General features: G+C 31.7%; 1 protein-coding gene across 5 annotated transcripts in view; it reads right to left on the bottom strand.

Annotated features, from left to right (window-relative positions):
- Positions 1-7,336: 7,336 nt before the first annotated feature.
- The window catches only part of LOC134712027 (uncharacterized), a 34,851-nt gene continuing 20,496 nt past the window's right edge, over positions 7,337-21,691 (bottom strand). For 4 of the 5 annotated variants that reach the window (XM_063573128.1, XM_063573126.1, XM_063573125.1 and 1 more), the window contains exons 7-13: positions 20,889-21,062; positions 20,069-20,313; positions 19,163-19,299; positions 17,594-17,779; positions 15,072-15,703; positions 13,284-13,383; positions 7,337-11,429 (exon numbers count right to left, since the gene is read on the bottom strand). In XM_063573128.1, the coding sequence (XP_063429198.1) occupies positions 10,986-11,429; positions 13,284-13,383; positions 15,072-15,703; positions 17,594-17,779; positions 19,163-19,299; positions 20,069-20,313; positions 20,889-21,062 (1,918 nt within the window). In that variant the 3' untranslated portion in view covers positions 7,337-10,985. The remainder of the gene's footprint in view (positions 11,430-13,283; positions 13,384-15,071; positions 15,704-17,593; positions 17,780-19,162; positions 19,300-20,068; positions 20,314-20,888; positions 21,063-21,691) is intronic. The other variant, XM_063573124.1, reaches the window with a different exon arrangement.

The raw sequence follows: 21,691 nt of genomic DNA, 5'->3' as shown, positions 1-21,691 counted from the left end.
AACGAATGATTATATAAAAATTGTCGAAAAGACCTAAGTCCTAGGATCTTATGTCCATGCTCTAGTAGCATCCATCGATAAAAAGGGGGAATGGGTTATTTCCGTGACGAATGAAATAACTAAGGCTTAAGGTAAACTCGACATCTTCTAAAACGGACTAGAGTGAATATTCAATTCGCCCAAACTCTAATAAAAAATATGAATTAAAAAAGAAGAGTAGAATATATATCAATTTCGTACTGTATTTGTTCATTTGTCTTTGTTTGATTTAGCGTCAATTGTGAGTCTATTGTATATGGCTTAAAAAATTATAAACCTCGTATCTTTGATAAATTTTTAGGGGGAGGGTAGATACCCTTATGATTACCATTTTTTTTTTAAATATATATATTATGCATGTTTTTCTTAAAATATTTTATTTGTATCTTTATTATCTATGTATAAAACAGAACAAAAAACTCGCATATGATGATTCAATATCACAGATTTTGTACGCAAATTTTTCTAGCTCAATACCTGCAAGGAGGACTGACAAGGAAATGAAAACATCGTGTTTTCGTTGTGTGCAACGAAAATGCAACTATCAATTCAATATCTCACAAAAAATACTTGGTTGAAAACTGTAGTAGGATTAGATTAGATTACACAAACGAGGAAACTGACATACTTTTGGGAGTTATGGTATAAAGGGAAAGTAGAGAGGGATCGTGAGATAAAAGGGAGGGGGGGTCAAAAAAGAAAGAAGCAAACATTTTTTTAAAAAATCTATTTTTGAAAAAGAGATATTAAGATCAGAATAAGAAAAGCTTTATCAGCATTCATTATATTAAGCAACATCTGGAAAACAACAACCGCCTTTTCAAAGAACACAAAGCTCAGACCTTATACCAGCTGTGTATTATCTGTTCTCATATATGGCTCAGTGTCCTAGAGAATGACTGTTTAAGACATCAACAGACTCTCCAGCTTCCATAACACATGTATAAGGAAGATAATGAAAATATAATGGCCTAAAAAAATCTTCATCAAAGGCTTACATGAGATTACCAACACAAAGGACATGTGGGAACTTTACTGATACAAAAGAGATGAAGGCAGCTCAAACCACCAGAGGACATGACCAATATTGCCCTTAGATGGACACCAGAAGGAATAAGAAAAAGAGGAAGATCTACATGTAAATCAACATGGAGACGTACTGTAGAAAATGAATTAAAGGAAAGAAGATATACTTGGGGCACAGTGGAAGCAAACAACAGATTAAAGTGAAGGAAAATTGTTATAACCCTATGTGTCATAGGGCATAACAAGGACTAAGTAAGTAAGTGAGATATTAGGGTGTAGATATGGGGGTAAAAAAGTGAGAAGCAAAATTAAAAAAAACCAAAACAAATAAGTTGAAAATGAGTAACCCTGTTTCACCCCTCACAAATCTTGTTGCATCTTTTGTAAATATTGCTGAAAATTATGTTCAAATAATACACGATGGTCTTGATGTATAGATTCTGCGTACTGATGTTGTGTATCATCTTAACAACATGTTTTATTGTTCTTTTATTTGTTTTTGTTCTATTATTAAGATTACTTTTACTGTTGAATGGTTTCATGTGATATCCGTTTGACGTGGCTCGGTACTTATACATCTCGTCAATGTGTTTGTATTGGCTTTCATTTTTTGGTGATTTGTTTTGTATATGTGACTCTTTGTATTTCTTTTGTGCTTATAACGTGACTCTGTACTTTAAAAGATCCCGTCAGTATGATATTTGTCTATAATATGTCATTATGATATATTTCTATTATGAATTACTTTATACGTTGAACCACAAACGTCAAAATTAATCAATGGCGTAGTGGAATTGACAATTTTTGGATTCTCATAAATTCTATGTATAACTTTTGAACTAGTTTGAATCTCGGTCTATTTCTGTAATTTATTCTTACATACTTTTGATTTTTTAACTCTGTATGCGTACATTGCCTATGAAAAAATTTTTAAATTGTTTTTATGCACATTGAACATCAAATTTATGTGACGTATATAATTTTTCTAACGTCAGACACTCAAATCAATCCATGTGTTCTTAGACAGTAGATGTTATTGTGTCCTGTTAAATTGTTCCCTTTAAAAAGTTTTGGATTCTCATATATTCTATGTATAATTTTTGGACTAGTTTGAATCTCGGTCTATTTCTGTAATTTATTCTTACATACTTTTGATTTTTTAACCCTGTATGCGTACATTGCCTATGTAAATTTTAAAATTGTTTGTATGCACATTGAACGACAAATTTATGTGACGTATATAATTTTTCTGACGTCGGACACTCAAGTAGATCCATGTGTTCGTGGATAGGTTTTTGTGTCCTGTTAAATTGTTCTTTTTTTTAAAAGTTTTGGATTGTCATAAATTCTATGTATAACTTTTGGACTAGTTTGATTTCTGTAATTTATTCTTACATACTTTTGATTTTTTAACCCTGTCTGCGCTCATTGCCTATGTAAAATTTAAAATTGTTTATAATCCAGGTACTTTGGATAACTATTGTATGCACATTGAACGACAAATTTATGTGACGTATATAATTTTTCTGACGTCAGACACTCAAATCAATCCATGTGTTCGTAGATAGTAGATGTTGTTGTGTCCTGTTAAATTGTTATACGATGATGACTGATGTTCCCATATTTTGACTATTTTATTGATTGTGACTGTTTATTTAACGCATCATGTAAATGTAACGGAATTTGATGAGACTGTTATTAAAATGAGAGGGTTAGCGCTATAGAACCAGGTTTAATCCACCATTTTCTACATTTGAAAATGCCTGTACCAAGTCAGGAATATGACAGTTCTTGTCCATTCGTTTTTGATGCGTTTTGTTTTTTGATTTTGCCATGTGATTATGGACTTTCCAAATTGATTTTCCTCTGAGTTCAGTATTTTTGTGATTTTACTTTTTACATGGTTACCAAGCCAAATACTTTAGACAAAAAACCTAATACAGCTCATTAACATAAGGTGTGCATATTCAACATATGATGTGCAATCTTTGTTTGAAGTTTCCCGGATTTGGGATGTAGAATTATATCAAGGATTCAAATAGCAGGGCTTTGAAGAATGTGTGTTAAACAATTGACTATATTTAACATTTTTATAAATGTAAATATGAAATGTAAAAGGGGGATAATCATTTCAACAACATTATAGAAAGTGGGTTTTTTTTACAAAATATAACGACAGCTGTCTGCCAGGGCCAAAAAGACAACATTATCGTCTGCAAATAGTATTACTGGTGAGTGGATGTATTGTGGTAGGTCTTTTGTGTAAAAATAGAAATAAAATGGGTCATAAAACTAATACTTTCGATACACTATCTTAATGTCAGTTTAACTGGTTTGATTTTAATTGGTTGGACAGCTTGTCATTTAAGTTGTTTTATCACTCCATTATTTGTGATATTTTTGTTGTTGATATATTCCTTGACCATACTCCACTGTATGGATGTTTGTCTTATTTGTTAAAAATGTTTTCTATTTTTTGTATTCAGCAATGGCATGCCCAACTCTGGGTGAGGGATTTTCTTGCTGTGTTGAAACCCATTGGCGGCCTTGGGCTGTTTTCTGATCTTTGATCAGGTTGTTGTCCCCATTTCCATCGCTTTTTTTATTATCTTTTATGTTGTCCCATTTTGCTCTTCAAAATGTTTGGGTTTTTTTTGTCATTAGATTTGTGTTAGTTTCTGCATACTATACCTCATGGAAAGAATTGCCAATATACCATCTATTTGCATTATTTTACTTGGACAGTTCAATAATAATAATCTGATTTAAATTATGGTTTATTCATGAACAAATTGAGTTATTCAATGGTCATCAAGATTTAATAAGTCAGAGTTTGGCATTGTTCGGCATGCTGTGTCTTGGTGTACAGTTTTGTTTGATCATTTCAACATGTGTGCAAAGTCTCAAGGATCTATTTTAAACAGTAAGAGGAGTTGATTACACAAATTCCTTTTTTACCCATTCTTACCATACAATGGGTAGTATTTGAACAAACAAAATACAGCAACAAACTGGTACTACTCCCAGTAGTATTTTCTTAACTGATTTCAAAGTACAACATTGGTTGACAGGTCAAAAGTCATAGGTAAACTACAATATAGTTCATGTGAAATCTGTTATTTCTTATTACATGCCTGTAGTTTAGAACTCTGATAAGGTCCTAAGATGGGTATGGAAGATAACTTATTAATATAAAAAGATCAACAATTTTTAAATATGATTCAAGTGTGATTGATTAACACAGGAACATATATATTAGATATACTGTTCCCAGATTAACATTTGAAATAACAAGTATATAACAATTAAAAGTCACAAAAAATAAATAAACATAAAAGATATATATTCAAACTAGAGGCTCTAAAGAGCCTGTGTCGCTCACCTTGGTCTATGTGCATATTAAACAAAGGACACAGATGGATTCATGACAAAATTGTATTTTGGTGATGGTGATGTGTTTGAAGTTCTTACTTTACTGAACTATTTTGCTTCTTACAATTATATCTATAATGAACTTTGCCCGTTAGTAACAGAGAACTATATTTGGTAAAAATTAACATAAATTTACCAAATTAATGAAAATTGTTAAAAATTGACTATAAAGGGCAATAACTCCTTAAGAGCGTTCAATTGACCATTTAAGTCATGTAGACTTATTTGTAGATCTTACTTTGCTGAACATTATTGCTGTTTACAGTTTATCGCTATCTATAATAGTATTCAAGATAACCAAAAACGGCAAAATTCCTTTAAAAATTTCCAATTGGAGGGCAGCAACCCAACAAACAGTTGTCCAATTCATCTGAAAAATTCAGGGCAGATAAATATTGACTTGATTAACAATTTAACTTCTCGTCAGATTTGCTCTAAATGCTTTGCTTTCATAGTTATAAGCCAAAAGCTGCATTTTACCCTATGTTCTATTTTTAGCCATGGTGGCCAACTAACTTTGCTGAACATTATTGCTTTTTACAGTTTATCTCTATCTATAATAATATTCAAGATAATAACCAAAAACAGCAAAATTTCCTCAAAATTACCAATTCAGGGGCAGCAACCCAACAACCGATTGACCGATTAATCTGAAAATTTCAGGGCAGATAGATCTTGACCTGATAAACATTTTTACCCGTCAGATTTGCTCTAAATGCTTTGGTTTTTGAGTTATAAGCCAAAAACTGCATTTTCCCCCCTATGTTATATATTTAGCCGTGGCGGCCATCTTGGTTGGTTGACCAGGTCACGCCACACATTTTTTAAACTAGATACCCTAATGATGATTGTGGCCAAGTTTGGTTTGATTTGGCCCAGTAGTTTCAGAGGAGAAGATTTTTGTAAAAGATTACTTTAATTTACGAAAAATGGTTAAAAATTGACTATAAAGGGCAATAACTCCTAAACGGGTCAACTGACCATTTTGATCATGTTGACTTATTTGTAGATCTTACTTTGCTGAACATTATTGCTTTTTACAGTTTATCTCTATCTATAATAATATTCAAGATAATAACCAAAAACAGCAAAATTACCAATTCAGGGGCAGCAACCCAACAATGGGTTGACTGATACAACTGAAAATTTCAGGGCAGATAGATCTTGACCTGATAAACATTTTTACCCCATTTCAGATTTGCTCTAAATGCTTTGGTTTTTGAGTTATAAGTCAAAAACTGCATTTTACCCCTATGTTCTATTTTTAGCCGTGGCGGCCATCTTGGTTGGTTGACCGGGTCACGCCACACATTTTTTGTACTAGATACCCTAATGATGATTGTGGCCAAGTTTGGTTTGATTTGGCCCAGTAGTTTCAGAGGAGAAGATTTTTGTAAAAGATTACTTTAATTTACGAAAAAATGGTTAAAAATTGACTATAAAGGGCAATAACTCCTAAACGGGTCAACTGACCATTTTGGTCATGTTGACTTATTTGTAGATCTTACTTTGCTGAACATTATTGCTTTTTACAGTGTATCTCTATCTATAATAATATTCAAGATAATAACCAAAAACAGCAAAATTACCAATTCAGGGGCAGCAACCCAACAACGGGTTGACTGATACAACTGAAAATTTCAGGGCAGATAGATCTTGACCTGATGAACATTTTTAACCCCATGTCAGATTTCCTCAAAATGCTTTGGTTTTTGAGTTATAAGCCAATAACTGCATTTTACCCCTATGTTCTATTTTTAGCCGTGGCGGCCATCTTGGTTGGTTGACCAGGTCACCCCACACATTATTTAAACTAGATACCCTAATGATGATTGTGGCCAAGTTTGGATTAATTTGGCACAGTAGTTTCAGAGGAGAAGATTTTTGTAAAAGATTACTTTAATTTACGAAAAAATGGTTAAAAATTGACTATAAAGGGCAATAACTCCTAAACGGGTCAACTGACCATTTTGGTCATGTTGACTTATTTGTAGATCTTACTTTGCTGAACATTATTGCTTTTTACAGTGTATCTCTATCTATAATAATATTCAAGATAATAACCAAAAACAGCAAAATTACCAATTCAGGGGCAGCAACCCAACAACGGGTTGACTGATACAACTGAAAATTTCAGGGCAGATAGATCTTGACCTGATGAACATTTTTAACCCCATGTCAGATTTCCTCAAAATGCTTTGGTTTTTGAGTTATAAGCCAATAACTGCATTTTACCCCTATGTTCTATTTTTAGCCGTGGCGGCCATCTTGGTTGGTTGACCAGGTCACCCCACACATTATTTAAACTAGATACCCCAAAGATGATTGTGGCCAAGTTTGGATTAATTTGGCACAGTAGTTTCAGAGGAGAAGATTTTTGTAAAAGATTACTTTAATTTACGAAAAATGGTTAAAAATTGACTATAAAGGGCAATAACTCCTAAACGGGTCAACTGACTATTTTGGTCATGTTGACTTATTTGTAGATCTTACTTTGCTGAACATTATTGCTGTTTACAGTTTATCTCTATCTATAATAATATTCAAGATAATAACCAAAAACAGCAAAATTTCCTCAAAATTACCAATTCAGGGACAGCAACCCAACAACCGATTGACCGATTCATCTGAAAATTTCAGGGCAGATAGATCTTGACCTGATAAACATTTTTACCCCATTTCAGATTTGCTCTAAATGCTTTGGTTTTTGAGTTATAAGTCAAAAACTGCATTTTACCCCTATGTTCTATTTTTAGCCCTGGCGGCCATCTTGGTTGGTTGACCGGGTCACGCCACACATTTTATAAACTAGATACCCTAATGATGATTGTGGCCAAGTTTGGTTTGATTTGGCCCAGTAGTTTCAGAGGAGAAGATTTTTGTAAAAGATTACTTTAATTTACGAAAAATGGTTAAAAATTGACTATAAAGGGCAATTACTCCTAAACGGGTCAACTGACCATTTTGGTCATGTTGACTTATTTGTAGATCTTACTTTGCTGAACATTATTGCTGTTTACAGTTTATCTCTATCTATAATAATATTCAAGATAATAACCAAAAACAGCAAAATTTCCTCAAAATTACCAATTCAGGGGCAGCAACCCAACAACCGATTGACCGATTCATCTGAAAATTTCAGGGCAGATAGATCTTGACCTGATAAACATTTTTACCCCATTTCAGATTTGCTCTAAATGCTTTGGTTTTTGAGTTATAAGTCAAAAACTGCATTTTACCCCTATGTTCTATTTTTAGCCGTGGCGGCCATCTTGGTTGGTTGACTGGGTCACGCCACACATTTTTCAAACTAGATACCCAATGATGATTTTGGCCAAGTTTGGTTTGATTTGGCCCAGTAGTTTCAGAGGAGAAGATTTTTGTAAAAGCTAACGCCGGACGACGGACGCAAAGTGATGAGAAAAGCTCACTTTGCCCTTTGGGCCAGGTGAGCTAAAAAAGCAACAAATTTTAGTACTGCAACAAACTATTTTAATGAAAAAAATTGTTGTCGTAACTGAAAGAGTCTATCAAATTTTATGACCTTTCAAATACTAAACATCTTGATTAAAAACATTTTCTAAAAATCATGAAAAGAGGTAAAATATATATAAAGTCATCATTTAGATCACATTCAAAAAGTACATAATTTATAAAAATTAAATATATCACAGAAATGATTTAAAAATACATAAATAATATACACAGTATAAAAAAATTTAAAAATAAAAAAATACTCACATATCTAAATGAGATTAAATGCTCACCTAGCAAATATATGCCGTATTGTCATCTAATTTCAACCTTTTTAAAAACAAAACAAAATAAATAGCAGTTTATTTCTGATATCTTGAGGAAAAATGCTCATTCCCAAACTGTTGGGACCATAACAAAATCAATCCTAACCTTCCTTTAGTGGTTATTTACCTTGAGGTTAAATTTCATAAATATCTATTTGCTTATACTCAAGTTATTGTCCAGAAACCAAATGTCTTCCGATGACGCTGACGGCACTGCCTTCCTTATACCAATATACAACCGCAAAAAGTATATGGAACTTTTGAGGTTGATCAAGTGAAATAAATACAGAATTATTTTGTCTTCATGCAACAAAAGAATTGATTCTTGATCTAAATTTGTTTATTTATCAATTGTGCTGCTACACTTTCTCTCTATGATCCCATGTTCACTACTATTTCAACATAAAGAATATTGATAAAAGGTCAAAGATTACAACAATATCTTGAAATGGAATTTTTCAAACTTGTACTTTAACAAGCATTTTTAGTTAGAGTCAATTTTTCTGTAAATACAGCTGTTTTGAAGATCCTTTGCATTTTACTCCTTACTTCAATTTTCAGTCATGATGGCCAACTGATATGAAATAATTCATTTACTCTAGACATAATTAATATCATTCAAATAAAATGAAAATAATGTTTAAGAACTTGGTGCATTCAAATTTGGATTAAATTCATTCTGAAATTTCAAGGTCATTTTCTGACCAAGAATTATAATAATTGGTAAAAAGAGTCAATTTTGATACTAGAGTCTAGACTTGAGTTATTTTTAGTACATCATTTGTTAAAAGTATGATATAATAAGGGTAAGGCAAATTAAATATGTAGAACTTAATTTTAACCCAACAAGCATGATGAATTCAAATGAGGTAATTTGGTGTGTACAAATAATATACAAATGGTCCCAATGAAAAGGATCAAATGTGCATCAAACAGAATAATCTTAGTTCATTTTACAGATCAATATATATTGAAAGTAATTTAATAAAACTTGTAACTAAAATCAGTGATTAAGACTCTATCCACTCTTGGCAAACTCAACTTCCCTCCTTTTGTTGTTTCAGCAATATTTCTAGACTTTAATGTTCTCAATCACTATACTGTTACTGATTATTTGTTCAAAGGAGTAGGTCCGGTAAGGGCCGATTTCGGCCTCAATTTTCAAATTCATCTAACGAAAAATTTTAGACACTTTTTAAACACTTTAGTGTCTATTTCAATTGATTCAATTAGTTTATGTGACAGATTTTAACTGATTTAGTCTTAATAAGCACTTTGATTCAAGCTTAAATATGAAAAATCTATCAATATGCCCAAAATTGTCACTTTTCAGATGTTTTTTGTCAAAATTGAAAGTGGCCGCATCCGTGTTCATCCTCAACATTTATATATATTATATATTATCATCAAATACAACTTACCTTTCAATATAATGATTGAACACAAATGCGGCCACTTTCATTTAAGACAGAAACCGTCTAAAATTTAATTAAAATGCTAAAATTGTGAAGATTTCAGTAATTTAGCATAACTTAATGATGCTAGTACCCGATATATGTGCTTTGTATTGTCAAAAACAGCCCATATTTATGAAGCAGAAGCATTCTACTTTTCAATAAATATCTTAACCATTAAATTTTTACAATTTCCGAAAACTGCTTTATTTTGGGGCCAAAAATGGGTCTTACTGAACCTACTCCTTTATTGTCATTTAGATTTTATATTTGACCAAAAGAAAATAAAATTGAGAATGGAAATGGGTAATGTGTAAAAGAGACAACAACCTGGCAATAGATAGAACAACAGCAGAAGATCACCAACAGGTCTTTAGCGCAGAGAGAAATTCCCGCACTGTGGAATATGACTTGATTAACAATATCACATGATAATTTACATATACAGTTGTAATTGCCAGAGGAATATAAATAATTGGAACTGGAACAAAAACTGCCTTTTCAGGTCAAAGATTCACACAATTACCTGTATTTTGGATTTAGTCAATCTTGAAATTAATCATTCAGATTTTCACATTAACAAGGAGCTAAATCAAGGTAGTGAATTGTTTGCAAACATTAAACTGGTCTACTAGCTAAAATACGATGAACACCAGATAGGTGAAAGTCAAATGATTTATTGAAAGTTGATGTGCGTAGTTTGCAAATAACATTTTAAATGATAAAAGTACTCTCAAAGAAGTCAGATAGCTCAAAGATATACTAGTGTATATTTAAACATGAGCTCAAAATGATTGGCACCTCTTTTTATAAAATAGATAAATAAGATTGTCAGAGGAACCTGATCAATATATGCTGGTGTCTATTTCTGTTGATACTTCAATTGTGGACTTTGAAATGGATTGTCAACAGACTTTTTAATATTATGGACAGTAACACAATGTTTTGATGCTCACAAAATTGAGATCCCCAATGATTGTGATCTTGTTAACAAGTGTACTTAGGTAACTCCACACAACATAAAAATATTTTTAAATTCAATTGCATCTCAAATTTTCATCTTTTCCTAAATATTTTGTTTAATGTCTTAATTATTTCCTAGACAATGTATCAAAAATTTTCCCTTAATAATCCCTTAATTTTTCACTTTATTTGTTAATATAAAAAATCCCCCATTTATAAATTTAAAATAAATATTTGATTAATTGACTTAGTTCCTTCATACCATGAACTTTTATAGTAAACTACATGAACTAGACTTGGTGACTGTTTTAGTATCTGAACTGTTCTTTTCATCCATTTCTTTCTCTAAAGTTCTCATTATAGCAGCCTGTATTTCTGCTGTTTTCTGAAGGTTTGTGTTGATCTCTTGAGGCTCATCAGCCCACTTTACAACATGTCTGTCATCAGCTGATTGATCTTCTGTACTTGTCTTCCCTTTAACAGATGGATTCTGTATTTCAGCTGTTTTCTGAAGCTTTGTGCTTTCTTGATCCGCCCACTTTACAACAGTAGCCTTTTGAGGGCTGTTTTCCTTTTGATCTGTCTTTTTAACAATATTTGGCATCAATTTTGAATTTGGAGAAACAGGTGCATCCTCAGGTTCTGCTGTACTTTTTTTTTCTTTGACAGGTGGAATCTGTATTTTCTGGTTGTCGGAAAGTATGTCTATCATACACTGAAAAAACATATGTATACCATAAAATTTTAATATTTTTAACAAGTCAGTAGTTTTAACAGTATTAGTTCACTAGCTTAGGATAATTTTGAAAGGGATTACACTTTATAAAGAACTAGCTAGTCTGAAAAATTACTAGTTTTTGTTGGGTATATATATCTACTCGTCTGACAGAGGCAGATTTAGGGGGGTCAGGACCCCCTCTTTTTGGGAAAAAATTTGGTTGCTTATATTGGGAATCATTGAAGCGTGATTGGATTGGGCCCCCTCTTAGGTCAGTCAGTGAGCCCACACTTATGTTAACTTCTGGATCCGCCACTGTCTGATATTTCATGAAAGGAAATACAAAACAAACAAAACATATGTAAAAATAGATTAACAGTTTTAATTTATAATCAATAATTCATTTAAGAGTGGAAACAAGATGCTGTGCAATAATTAATCATTCTTAATCGAGAAATATATACAATGAGAACAAAGTTTACCTTTTCATTTTAGAAAAATTGAATCAGTTCTTTATAAAAATGCTCTCAAATTATGTTTGACTTCATTCAGCAAACCTTAAAGGGTTACTAGCTGTCAAATTCATTATCACGGATTTGATTCAAATTCTCATATTTGATGAATAATCATGTAAAACATTTATTAAAATCATAAAGTCTAAAATAAACAATTTATAGAGCATGGGCTTGATAGGAAACTTTCGTGTGTATTTTGGGCTTGACACCATATAATTAACTATCAAGTTGACCTTCTAAAGACCTGAGACTACTAGCCATAGAAGCAATATGAATTAACATAAATATAGATAAAAATAGAAAATTACTCATGCAATTATATTCTTCTATGCATTTTTAATTTGATATTTTAGATTCAAACTATATATGTTAATCGTTACTTTTACCTGTATACGAATGATTTTTTGTGGATCTATAAATCAGTCAATCAAATGATTTTCCTTTGTTTCACTTACAATGTTGACATTTTCTTCCTTTAAATAACTAATCATGCACACTGCATGCTTTATCAATCTCTAGGTAAGGGATTAAATTTGATTTCACATGAATACAGATTCAATGAGGTTGTATTATTCGCTTGCAAGTTTCTAAGCTTAATTTCACAAAATTAAACCATACTCTCTGCTAAAATTGAAATATCATTTCACTTTTAATAACGATTGAACAAAAAAAAATTATACTTTAAATTTTGTTATATTTGTAGCCCCTTAAGTCATTCCCTGCGAAAGATAAGAACTTTTTTATATATAGAAATAAGAAGATATGGTATGAGTTCCAACGAGACAACTCTCCATCCAAGTCACAATGTGTAAAAAGTAGACAATTATAAGTTATTGCCTTTAATACAGAGTCTTTCCTCACACCCAACAGCAAGCTATAAAGGGCCCCAGAATGACTAGTGTAATACATGTACAATACATACAGGAAAACCAATGGTCTAATCAATAAAACAAGAATGTGTCTATAGTACACAGATGCCCAACTCGCACTGTCATTTTCCATGTTCCGTGGACCATGAAATTGTGGTCAAAACTTTAATTCAAATTAGAAAGATTATATCACAGGGAACATGTGGACTAAGTTTCAAGTTAATTGGACTTCAACATCATCAAAAACTATCTTGACCAAAAACTTTAACCTGAAGCAGACCAAACAGACAAACAGACACATGGTACAACTAACAGACAGAAGGACAGACAATCATACAGGCGTACAGACCAGAAAACATAATGCCCCCTCTACTGCCATATGTGGGGCATGTGGGGCATAAAAAAATTAAAACAAGAAACACTTCTGAACCACATCAACAAACCACTAGATAGTATATTTTCCTTACCTCTGACACCTTTACTGTAAGTGGATACTTGTTATCCTTTAGTTTAGCTTCCACCATGTTACAAATAATAGGTGGTACATGGGTACTTTTGTCTTTTGGACTGAAATAAATACAGTGATAGCAGAACAATAACAATAGATCTTAAAAAACAATGTTACCTGTACTATAATAAACTTTTATCACAGAGATATGTCTGGCTTTTTGTAATTTCAATAACACAAATGTTGAAATTAAAATAGCAACACTTAAACATGTAAATTTTGCAAATATTCAATGTCAATGAACCATGACTGAAAGTACATGTCTAAACAATCTCAATGGAAATGAGATGTGCAAATGCTTATACAACTGCATACCAAATACCATTCACTTATCATAAGTAGTTCCTTTGAACAAACCAAAACACAAACTTATACATGTAGACTCAGCAAAATTTGGAAGTCAATGAACCATAACTGAGGAGGTGGGGTTAAATAATCTCCATGGTAATTAGATATACCAATGTTGATAAACACAACTGCATACAAAATATCATTGACCTTCCACTAGTGGTTCCCCATAAACCGACCTAACTACAAACTAATACATGAAAACTTAAAAGTTTCAAAGTCAATAGATTATGACTGAGGGGGTGGGGCCAAATAATCTTGTAAGTATGCTTATACAACTGCATACCAATTGACATTAACTTACCACAAGTGGTTCCCCATAATTTAAACTGACTTAATCTCAAACTAAAACATGAAAACTAAGCAAAAGTTTCAAAGTCAACAGACCATAACTTATCTCCATGGTAATGAAAATATGCTAATACAACTGCATACCAAATATCTTTGATTTACCACTAGTGGTTCACCATAAACTAGACTTATCACAAATTAATACATTATTTACGCCAACAACGCTGGAAACAGCATACCTGTCTCGCTTTTTGACACATTTTTTTAAAAACATATACATTGTACACATAAACAAGAATGTGTCCATAGTACACAGATGCCCCACTCGCAATATCATTTTCCATGTTCAGTGGACCGTGAAATTGGGGTCAAAACTTGAATTTGGAATAAAAATTAGAAAGATCATATCATAGAGAACATGTGTACTAAATCTTAGGTTGATGTGACTGCAACTTCATCAAAAACTACCTTGACCAAAAACTAACCAAAACTTTAACCTGAACTTCTGCACGATCATTTTCTATATTCAGTGGACCATGAAATTGGGGTTAAAACTTTAATATGGATTATAGTTAGAAAATAAATATCATGGGGAACATGTGTACTAAATTTCAAGTTGATTGGATTTCAACTTCATCAAAAATTACCTTGAACAAAAACTTTAACCTGAAGCGGGACAAACATATGGACGACTGAACAAACAGACAGACGAACAGACCCACACACCAGAAAACATATTGCCCCCTGCTATCGTAGATAAGGGCATAAAAACTTGATTCCATTAATGAGATACAAGTGTTTTCCATTAAATTTATAGTACTGTGTAGTTTAGTTGATTGAAAACTTTTTAAATATTTTAGATCTGAAGTGTTAATAAGCCATTCCACAGCAAGACCAAAGAGCTTATCACTGACCTTCCACTATCCATTCCCCTTTAACTCAATAACTGACCTAATCACAAACTAATATACGTGAACTGAGCAAAAAGCTTCAGTCAATAGACTACTGAGGGGGCAGGGTAAAATAATATCCATGGAAATGAGAGGTGTGAATGCTTATACTACTGCATACCAATTATCAATGACCTTCCACAATTGATAGAACTTACCTGCTTAGACTTTTCATCACTTCAAATGCTGTTTTCTGTAAGGCATAATATGTCCCATATAGAATCATAAAGGATCCCATCATGCCTTGCTTGTGTGACATCACTGTTTTGTGTCTCATGTCACAATCGTTCACTGACATCTTGTGATATTTTTTCCATAACTTGTCGGTTACAACTGTATCAAATGGTAACAAATGTATAAACACAGGCTTCTCCGGTAGATCCTCTTCTGCAAAGATTCTGACTACCAATTTGTTCTTAGACTCCCTTTGTCTACATAAGGCCAAATGTAGTTCTTGCATATGATGATTAGACTGAATATATTCCTTTGACAAGATTATAATTACTTGTTTAGCTGAATCTAAATCTTTCAAGTTACCCTGAGTATTTTCGTTTAGAAAGGAAATTTGCAGCTTGTCATTTTCTTTACCAAAAATATCATTTAATGTACCAGCATAGGCAATTGTGTCTCTTGCAAAACTAATTGCAACATCTATTTCCCCCTTAGGAGATGGTTTTATAGTACCTAACTTTTTCAAAGGAACTAAATTTTTCATTTTCAAATCTAAATTGAAATGGTTTTGAATCGTCAACTTTCTTTCATCCTCAATACTTTGAAAACTGTAAAGATCCTGCAAAAATAATAAAACAAATTATTTTATAAAAATACAAGTAAATAAGACAAATAGTTCGTCAACACCTAAGTATCTGAGTATAATTCATTGAGTTTCCGAAAATCAGCAAATAAGAAGAAGCTGAATGGAACATCTAAAAAATTTGTAAGGGTTCCGCGGAACCCAGTGTCTCGCCTACTTTTGCAGTAACTCCCAGGCTCAACAAAAATGAGGAAAACAATCAATAAAAATATTCCTCTTGATACTATCTTTTGATTGTAAGAAGCTTCTGTCCAAGTTTGGTAAAAATTTCAGGATAGTTGATGAATCGAATAAATGTTTTAAAAACTTTAACTGCAGACTGTATGTAATGTTAACTGGAAGAAAAACTAAGTCCATTTATAAGTAAAATACAGATACACAGGTACCAAATATTAACAAAATTTCCTTTCTAGATACTAGCTTTTGATGATAAACAAGCTTCTGTCCAAGTTTGGTACAAATTTAAAATATTATAAGAAAGTTATTAAATTTTTTTAAAATTTAACCACAGAGTGAATGTGTTGTTTCCTGGCAGAAAACCTAAGTCCATTTAAAAGTATAATACAGAAAAAAATCGATTTATTTTTTTACGAAATTTACTTCTGGATACTATCTTATGATCATAAAAAAGCTTCTGTCCAAGTTTGGTACAAACCCAGGATAGTTAAAGAAAGTTATCAAAATTTTAAAAACTTTAACCACAGAGTGAATGTAATGTTTCCCCGCAGAAAAACTAAGTCAATTTATAAGTAAAAAACAGAAAAAATGGAATTTTATTTTTGCAAACGTTACTTCTGGATACTATCTAATGATCATAAACAAGCTTCTGTCAAAGTTTGGTAGAAATCCAGTATAGTTTAAGAAAGATATTCAAATTTTAAAAACTTTCACCACAGAGTGAATGTAATGTTTCTCCGCAGAAAAACTAAGTTCATTTATAAATAAAATACAGAAAAAATTATAATTTTATTTTTACAAAATTTACTTCTGGATACTATCTTATGATCATAAGCAAGCTTCTGTCCAAGTTTGGTAGAAATCCAGTATAGTTTAAGAAAGTTATTAAATTTTCAAAAACTTTAACCACAGAGTGAATATTTGTGGACGCCGACGACGACGGAATGTAGGATCGCTTAGTCTCGCTTTTTCGACTAAAGTCGAAGGCTCGACAAAAATGCTTACATGCTACAACTCAACATTATCAAGCTGAATACTAATTTATATAATAAAATTATTCCCTTCATTTAAGTTCTTTAGAACAGATGTAGTGGAGACCTACAACACAGTCTACACCTGATTTTGCCATTGTAGACACATGTTAAAGTCCTTAATTTTATATAAACAAAATAATATATACAATTATAAAAAACTCACATAAAAGAAATCCTAAACTATTTTTTTTCCTCTATACAATTTCCATACAAAAAATAGACATCACTATTAATAAACGATGATATAATAGAAAAACATTTCTATGCCATTTATTATAAAAACATTTGATTCATTTTTTACAATTTATTGAACCAAGGAATGAAGACAAATGGTGGGGGAAATGAAAATATTTTTAAAAAGAATAGAAAAAAAAGGCAAATTTACCAGAATGTAAGTGTTTTGGACGTATGGATAATAGTAAACACAAAAGCGTCTTCAATGTTTCATATGCTTTACTAGTCTATTATATACAAGAGAGATGTCGGCAAGTGACGACGTTGCGGGCCTATTGATACGTAAATGGCTTTAAAACGTTAAAGAAATAAAAGAGTATAAAGTAACTATAACTAATTCACAACAGTAAGAAATAATGGTGTAAATTTGATAATAAAACAACAAATTTACATATGTAAGGAAACTAAATGAAATACTGACCACTGGATTTTGTAAATATGGTATTTTTGTCTGGTTTGAACGCCATTCAGAAACATCTTTTATCAAGCAAATGACGACTTTTTCAAATTTTTCACCAACACCATCAATAATAGGTATTCTACTGAAATGACTTGGTATGGTTTCCATTGGCTCCACCAAAACAGGTATAAAAAGCACCCCTGATGGCTAAGTATAAGTATAAAATGTCAGAATTAGTCATTTTCTGGAATTATGTACAACATTAATATTTCTTATGATTACTTTTGAAATGTCAAGGATATTTTATGTGTAAGACATAAAAATGTATGCCGCTAAAATGATACCAATAACGGCACCACTGTCAAATTAAACTTCCCAATTATAATCTTTTAAATGAAAAGATTCTCATTGTTTTCACAATCCTACTATTTATATGAATGTAAACTGAGCAGTTACAGATAAAGTAATGTTTTGATTCTCATAAGGAGCAAGAACATTCCATTTCATATCTACTTTCTTGATATATATTTTCAACTGTATGGTGTTTTTTTCATTTAATTTCTCTGAAAAATAGGCATATGTAACATTCTAATATGACGTTCTTCTTAAGCTTTGGGTACATTAGGCATTATATTTGTAAACATTTAATACCTCGCTAACGCTCGGTATTAAGATATTAACAAATATAATGCCTACCCATGTTAAAATGAGCATAGAGCATGGCAGGATAGAATTATTTCTTAATTTTACCATGTCCCACTGACACTTTGGCACCTCAATGCACAATAAATGGACAGATTTGAGTCAAAACACATATACTGTTGGAAATTCACATCAAAATGAATGTGTGTACTTATTTTCAAGTTTAAGTGACCATAACTTCATGGTAAACTACCTGAATTGAAATAAATCATTGACCTGAAATGGGACCAACAGACAGATTGACACGACAGATGAACAAAATAAAAATCTGTTGTAGGCAAGACATACAAATAATGAACAAAATGCATGCAGCTCTACCTATCAAAGATCCATGTTTATCTAACCTCAAAGTACATAAAACAGGTTAAAGAATATCTGTTAACTTGAATCAAGATTGTAGATGTTAAAAATCTATTTATGAAATATGTAGCGATATTCAATTGGTTACTTCAATTAAATTGAGAATGGAAATAGGGAATATGTTATTAAGCATTGATATATGATTAGTTTATTAAAAATGGACATCACATTAAACTCCAAAACATATAAATGAACCAAACTGTAAAAAAAACCATACTAGACTTACAAAGGTCAGAGGTCAAAACTGTTAGTAACTATGAATTGATATTAAATTTGTAACTTAAAAAACTGTTTGATAAATATGTACTGATAATTACCACATACCTTCAAAACTGTTTGTAATATATGTACTGATATTTAATCGGTAAATTTAAATTTACATTGAACAAATGTATTTGAAAAATATGTACTGAAATTAAAATTGGTAGGTTAAAAGCTCTGTAAATTAAGAATAAGTATTTGAATGGCTATACAAAATGCATATACAATATTTTCTAGTTATAACTTTGCTAAACAGGGTTTACTTACATAAGCTAGATGTCTTGCCAGAGCTATATTGTACTCCTCTTGACAGACAGTAGAAGAGAAATAGGCTGGGGACACCAAAGCTATGATACATTCAGCATTGTCTAATGATTCATACAGAGAGGTCTGCCACATATTTCCTATCAAATTAAAAGGTGAAAAGTTAAATTTGAAGAAACTACAGATAAATATCCCCCAATTTGATTTGTTTGAACAAGCGCATTAGGAAGAAAGGTTGGTTAATACAAATTAATCTTGCATCTGGAATGTTAGAAGCTCACTCAACATAACTTGGACATGTGATACTTATTAATTAAATCTGAAGGTATTTTCTGATAAAGTTAAAAGCAAAAAGGTTTAAGCTTATACTGTGATCATTTATTTTCGTGCATACCAATTTTCATGGATTGAGGGGGTAAAAAAGGTATTTTTTGGGGATATTTGATTTCGTTGTTTTGCATAAGTCTGCTTTCGAGCCTACAGACTGTTTTACTTTAGTAAACATTTATATTAAAGGTGACCTATAACCCACAAAATCCACAAAAATTGGTGTCCAATGAAGAATTATAGATTATTGTTGATCATCTCAACAAGATAAATTGTCTCGCTTGAGCCAGTACGGTGAAAGCGAGAATAGCAATCGAGGTGAGATGACCAATAATAATCTGTTAATGTATATTTTACCAATGACAACACTGTCAATTTCATGTCAATTTCATTAGCAACGCCACATGCCTCCTTAGTTTCTAGCAATAATTTTCCATCTCAAGCCAGTAGCCTGATATGAAAAATTATCACAAAAAAGATGAAAGGAAACATGCACAGAATAGCTATAATAATGAATCCACAGTAGTCTTTTGATAAATAAAACATACCATGCATTAAATTGAAATTTATTAGAAAACCTACCCATAGTAAGTTCACTTCTATCAAAGAAAATCTTAAGATCAGAATTAGCTGCAGCCATGTCATGTAGTAATTTTTCTGCTGGTTTAGGCTGTCTGTGTGAATATGAGATGAAGACATCATAATTGAATTTTTCTTTATCTCCATTCGCATCCTGTGGATTTACAGGGTTAGATGAGGTAGGATTCATCACAAGTGAACAAGCTGTATCTATCTTTATGTCAATAACATCTCCTTCTCTTCTTACTCTATCAAGAAAAATATGGCAAAATCTTTAAGAGTTTATTGATGCTTTTTTATTATTATTTTCAAACAACTTGTACTTTTATACATACCAACAAATGGACGTTTTGAAATATAAAGGAAGTTTACTTCTGGGTGTCACTTCTCAAAAATGTGAGTTGAGTTAGGCATCTTGTGTTATATTAAGGTGTTTTGGAATTTTTTTCAGAGACAAGTGCAGCAATGCATTTGCTTGTATTAGGTTTTCAAATACCTGTTCAGTTTTTGAAAATAACTCGAATGTCTAATTCATTCAATCATACGCTACCCATATAAAGTTTCAACTTGCTAATCTTTTTAAAAAAATTGGTGATATACAAAAGTCAGATAGCAGTGAAGTTGCATCTAAACTACCAACTTTCACATACCATAGTAAAACCAAATCTCTTCAAAATAAGTAATATAAATCTCACATTCAAATGAAATACACTTTTCTCCATGCAAACATTTTATAAATATGGAAATTTTTATTCAGTAATTCCATGGAAAATATTTGATCCAATGTAGTACAAAGTTGTATATGAAGGTACAGATTACTCACCTACAGTCAAAATACTGGACTATTTGCATATAAACTGGCATAGATTCTACAGAGGATAACAGAAATGGAAACAAAACTTGTGAATTCTTTAATCTGTTACAACACATGGCCATGTTGAACTGGTCAAGACAGTCTTTACTATTGACAAATGATGGTGTCAATATTGCAATAACTCTAAAATGTATGAAAAGGAAATAGTAAGTTCTAACAAATAACTTGCTGATTATAATATTGAATCATATAATATATTCTTATCTAAAAACTAATGTCTAATAACTAACTTGTTTATTGTCATTTAAGGGCTGCAACTTCCGAAAATGAATCGTCTGATATTTTGATGAAAATGGACAGAAAGTAGATTTTGACAAGACAAACATTTCTGCCTGTCAGATTTTCACTTTTTATAAAGGTATTCAAATTAATAGACAAAACTTGCATTTTATCCTTATGTTCTTTTTTAGAATTGGTGGCAATGTTGATAGACAGACTTGATTATGGGTCACAATGTATAAGCTGAATACCCCAATGATATTTATAGTGGCTAAGTTTTATTAAAATTTGTCCATTTGTTGAGAGGATCTTTGTTAATGTTCACAAACGACCACTAACCACAGGCACAGATGATGGCAATAGCTCAAACTAGTAGCCCTATATGGGTCAGGTGAGCTAGTAAGTCTACCAGTAAGGCAAAATAGAACTCTTACATAAACAAGAATGTGTTCATAGTACACAAATGCCTCACTCGTACTGTCATTTTCTATGTTAAATGAACTGTGAAAATAGGCTCAGAAATCTAATTTGGC

This window comes from Mytilus trossulus, chromosome 3 (genome assembly GCF_036588685.1).
Source record: "Mytilus trossulus isolate FHL-02 chromosome 3, PNRI_Mtr1.1.1.hap1, whole genome shotgun sequence".
Classification (NCBI taxonomy): Eukaryota; Metazoa; Mollusca; class Bivalvia; order Mytilida; family Mytilidae; genus Mytilus; species Mytilus trossulus.
The sequence above is the reverse complement of the archived record's forward strand: the minus strand, read 5'-3'. Positions and strand labels throughout refer to the sequence as shown.